The sequence below is a fragment of the Meriones unguiculatus genome, chromosome 14, assembly GCF_030254825.1.
Source record: "Meriones unguiculatus strain TT.TT164.6M chromosome 14, Bangor_MerUng_6.1, whole genome shotgun sequence".
Lineage (NCBI taxonomy): Eukaryota > Metazoa > Chordata > Mammalia > Rodentia > Muridae > Meriones > Meriones unguiculatus.
The window spans coordinates 88031639-88036633 of NC_083361.1; the positions used below are offsets into that span (position 1 = coordinate 88031639).

Genomic DNA, 4995 nt, shown 5'->3' on the forward strand with positions numbered 1-4995 from the left:
AGAAGCAACAACAACAAAATTAACACACACACACACACACACACACACACACACACACACACACAAATATAATAGCAATACCAAAACCATAAGTTATGATCCAAAGCCCATACTATCATTTTATTCTCAATGATCCTTTTGGGTAAATACTGTAATTGTCCCATATTACCTGACTATGAATAGAGGTCTGAAATTTGAATGTACAATATGTAGCTTCCTTGCTTGAGAGTAAAATTGATTCCAATCAATGATAAAGATAACAATTGAGTGTGTTAATGATGAGAGATTTCAAAGAGTATGTTCTATTTCTGGCTGAGAATATTATCATGACTTTCTCAAAGGGGTGTTTAGAAAACCATAGGTACTAGTTCTGGTAATATAAGCACACAGTACAGATTTCTGTTAAGGCACCCATACTTCTCCCTCGTTCAGGGTGTGTGATATGATAAATGTGCCTTAGATATAAAAACTGTAACATTACATGATCTTTAGGTAAGCCCCAGTATATTCTATATTAACAGAATAAATAGTTTACTCTGGAAAAGGTTTTTACTGTTGCTTTTACAAGCCTTATTTATTCTTCCTTCTTCTAATATCTTAGCAATTTAGAAGAGACAAATACTTTGATTTCAACGATGGGTGTGGCTGAAGTGTTTGGATTCAGGACAAATCTGAGCTACATCCACACTCAACAAGATGAAGAAGCATTGTGCTTTGAGCAGAAGCATGCAAATTTAAAGAGCCCCGGGCCCAAACAGTATTACTGATTGGAGAGGCAATTGTTATAGCAAATCAGAATTTCAAGTTTTGTGCTGATATCATTAGTTGTACCATGTAATTTATCTTGGTCACGGCACAGTACTGCCTAGGGGGCAGTCACACGAGATTATACGGGGGAACTGGGGTCTGCATGGAAGGTGTGTGCTTCTCAGCTTCTTAGAGAACTTGAATCCAATCGAGTAATAAAGAAAACTACTTCTTAGGTTTAGGAATTTCCAAAGAGGATGTTTTACCTCCTGACTCCTGATTATATAGGATGATGATGAGGAAGAAATGATAGGAAAGGGGGAGATTTTTTGCCTTTTTATCTTGGTATTACACTGTGTTTTGTGAGCTGATGTGGCTGATGTGTTCCTGGTATAATTTTTTCCCAGTCTCTTCCTTCGAGTTGGTAATTCCAGTGACTCCACATACTCATGAGAAAGTAAAATGGCTTAACCCCCAGGGAGGTCAGGCTGCAACACGCCAGTAAACGCTGCCGTTGTCTTTCAGGGAGCCACTTACCGGGATTTCTTGCACATGCCTGCCTCGTCTGGGCTTTATGGCAGATCATAACCATTCCCAGTTCCAGCATCTGCACTTTGTCTTAACTGGGATCCCTGGACTGGAGCAGAAGTATTACTGGATGGCGTTCCCCCTGGGTGCCATCTACGTCATCGCTCTGTTTGGAAATGGTGTCATCATCTCTACCATCAAGTCTGAGTCTTCTCTGCATATCCCTATGTACTACTTCCTGTGCATGCTGGCGTTTGCAGACATGGGGCTCAGCCTTTGCACTCTGCCCTCTATGCTCGGCATATTCTGGTTCAACTACAAACTCATTACATTCGATGGTTGTGTTGCTCAGATGTACTTCATTCACACCTTCTCAGCCATCGAGTCAGGGGTGCTGGTTGCAATGGCCATCGATCGTGTTATAGCGATCTGGAGCCCTCTCAGATACGGCACCATTTTAACCAATGGCGTGGTCTGCAAAATCGGGATACTCATCTTGTCCAGAGCAGTCTGTGTCGTCTTCCCTGTGCCTTTCCTCATCAAGAGGCTCCCTTTTTATCGCTCCAACATCCTCTCCCACTCATTCTGCCTCCATCAGGATGTCATGCGCCTTGCCTGTGCCAGCACCCGCGTCAACAGCCTCTATGGCCTTATAGCTGTCATCTTCACCAAGGGTTCCGACTCCCTCTCCATCCTCTTCTCCTACGTGTTCATTCTCCGCACGGTGATGGCCATTGCCTCTGGGGAGGGCCGGCTGAAGGCTCTCAACACCTGTGTTTCACACATCTGTGCTGTGCTGATCTTTTACGTGCCGCTGATCGGGGTGTCGGTCATCCATCGCTTTGGAAAGCACCTCTCACCGCTGACGCATGCCCTTATGGCCAACGCCTACCTTCTTGTCCCCCCTGTGCTAAACCCCGTAGTTTATACCGTGAAGACCAAAGAGATACGAAGAAAGATTATCCAGATATTTGTCCGAACCAAAATTACCACGGAGGGTTAAAGCCTACTTTGAAAGAGGAAGAATCAGTTCTGTAAAAATTCAACTGTGACTATGAAAATAAAATATATTTATTTTTGAAAGTTTTATGTGTAAGTTGAATTGTGAAAAGACATATTTTCCTTCTTGGAAAATAGGTACTTCATTTTGCCTGTGCCAAATCGTCTTTTTCTTAATATAAGGAGGGAAGCAGATACATGGGATTGTACTTCTCTGTAAACATACAGTTAAGACTTGTTATATACTTGAAGCAGAAAATGTGAATAATCCTATTTTGAAAATGACATATTTTGAAATATAAGACAAGAGTTTTGTGACTTTTAAGTTATAGTTAGTGCAATGAATTTTATTTAACATAATTTGAGACATTTTTGTTAGGGGTTGTGTGCATGAATGCAGTAGATGAAAACAAACTATTTATTAAATAACAAGATAAAGGGGAGAGCACACTATTAAATCATTTTAAACAGAAAAGACCAAATTCTATAATTAACAATATAAATCAAAGTACAGCTCTACTGTACAACTTGGAGTCAAATACTTGAGGGTGACTTTTAGCTCCTCTAGCTAGGAGCTGGATGACACCAGGACTTATTTTAAGTTTTTTTTTAGATACAGTTTTGAGTTTTGACAGTAGAAATGATATTACTCAGTATCTAAGATGATAATGAACTAAAATGAACCACAAATTAAATAAGGAACCATTATCACTGCTGTATGGGAGCTATAAAGTCCTATGTAGCTGTAAGAATAGTTTAAAAACGTTGAATTATGCCAAGGAGCAGAAGAACCTGCACTTACAGACTAAAGGACAACGCTAGGTTGTTTCACATGTTCTCTCACCTGAAGGTCATGGCATGTCTATCAAGGAGAGAGTCAGGCGTTAATTCTAAGAGGAACAACACCAAGTCACGAAGATACTGTTTTTGTATGTCAAGCCCCACTTTGCACACTTTCTCAAGAATATTGAGTATCACGGTAGACAGAGAAGAGGGAGACTGTAGAGAGATGAAAGAGACATGCATATAGGGGCTTAATGATTTCTTCTGAAGTCCAGCTGAGATGCATATTTTTGAATGATTTGAATGTGTATATTTTGTATAATTGCTATATTCCATGCGTTTTGAATAAAGATTTCATTGCACATGTAATAGCATGTTCAGAGCTGTTCTGAATGAAGAGTGTTTTTAAAATATTAAACTTGCAATGGCAAAGAGGAAGTCATTAAAATACACTTGATTATCATGAACAAGATATCTAGTTTCTTTAAATGTTTCAGAATTTAGTCATTTATCAGATATGGAATTTCTAAAAACATTTCTTCATCCTGTAGGCTGCTGCTCTTTGCAAATGACAGTCTAGTTTGCCTTGTCGAAGCTTCTCAGTTTCCTCAGGTGCCATTTACTAAGCGTTGATCTTAGTGTCTGTGCTAATGTTGTTCTGTTCAGGAAGTCTTCTCTGAAGTAGCCTGTGGGTTCCCAGGGGATTCCTGCTTGTGATGCGGACAAAGGAAGTAGTAGGGGAGGAGAGGTTAGAAAGGCAAGCGCTGTGAAATCCACTGGAGATGGTGCAGGGTGAGAAGGTGACCATAGTTGGTTGTCTTCTGCGGAGCTGAGAATGAGACTGGGGGACTGGAAGGAGATGAAGAGAAGTCTGCATTTAGCCTGCCTATTTCTCTGGTCAGAGTCAAGAACCGGTATTAATTACCACCAAGAAGTTTCTCTGTTGAGGGTTGGAAGATACTCACTAACCTATGGGTATAAAGATAAGAATTTAGGTGACACTTTAGCGTCATTTCCATTTGCCAGAATTATAGTACAAGGTTCTCCCCTGGGACTTATGATCGAACAGCCTTGGGCTTTTCGTACCAGGTATGGACCCTGGCTGTGGAGAAGGCTTCAAGTCCAGCATGATTGGTTACTCTTCTAGCATTCATGCCACTGTGGTTCTGGTAGACATTTCTTGTCAGCCAGTCATGGTGGTGGCTCAGAGTTCATGACTGAAAAAGATTGTTGATGGCTTTCCTTGCCTGGTAGTGTGTATGCAAAGCCTGCTAGCACGGCTGATGTTTCCACATCAGTAACAGATCGGTCTCTCCACATCGCGTGACTCACACAGGGGCTATGTTCAGCAGTACGGACTTACTGTCAAGCTTTAGGGGAAGCCGAGAACAGCGTAAATAGCCCGTAATACCCGGGAGGTGCTTGGGGGTCCTCATGTAAAACACACCTGGGTTTTTATTTGTACCCCTAGTGCCTGGGGATAGCATTACTCCCCTGTGACAGGACAAATCTAGTTAAATCTCCATGCACATGTATGTGTATGTGTGTATATGTATATATTTACAGAAACTTCTACACAGTAGATTCCTATATGGTCTTTTCAAAGGCTTTTAGTCTTAGTTATCTTTAGCAAGACTCCTACGTTGTTTTCCTACCCCTATCCAAGTTAACTTAGCCTGTTCCATTATTACCGTTCTTCCTATTTATACCACACACTGTCTGTCTCCCCTTGAAGTCCCTCTGTGGTCCCTTACTAGTTTCCTACCTTTGTCTGATATATCTGTTGTTATTAACAAGTAAAATGGCTTGTAATACACTCAAGGTTAGTTTTATTTTTCCCTCCCTGTTACACCTTTATTTTTTTAATTTATTTATTTATTCAGTTTATATCCTGATTACAGCTCCCCTCTCTTCCATGTCCTTCCATCACACACCCCC

General features: G+C 40.9%; 1 protein-coding gene across 1 annotated transcript; it reads left to right on the forward strand.

The window, feature by feature from the left end:
* Window positions 1–1321: 1321 nt before the first annotated feature.
* LOC110566024 (olfactory receptor 51H1-like) lies at window positions 1322–2278 on the forward strand. The gene has a single exon (XM_021663807.1). The coding sequence runs from the start codon at window positions 1322–1324 to the stop codon at window positions 2276–2278; it is 957 nt and encodes a 318-aa protein (XP_021519482.1).
* The last annotated feature ends 2717 nt before the right edge of the window (window positions 2279–4995 follow it).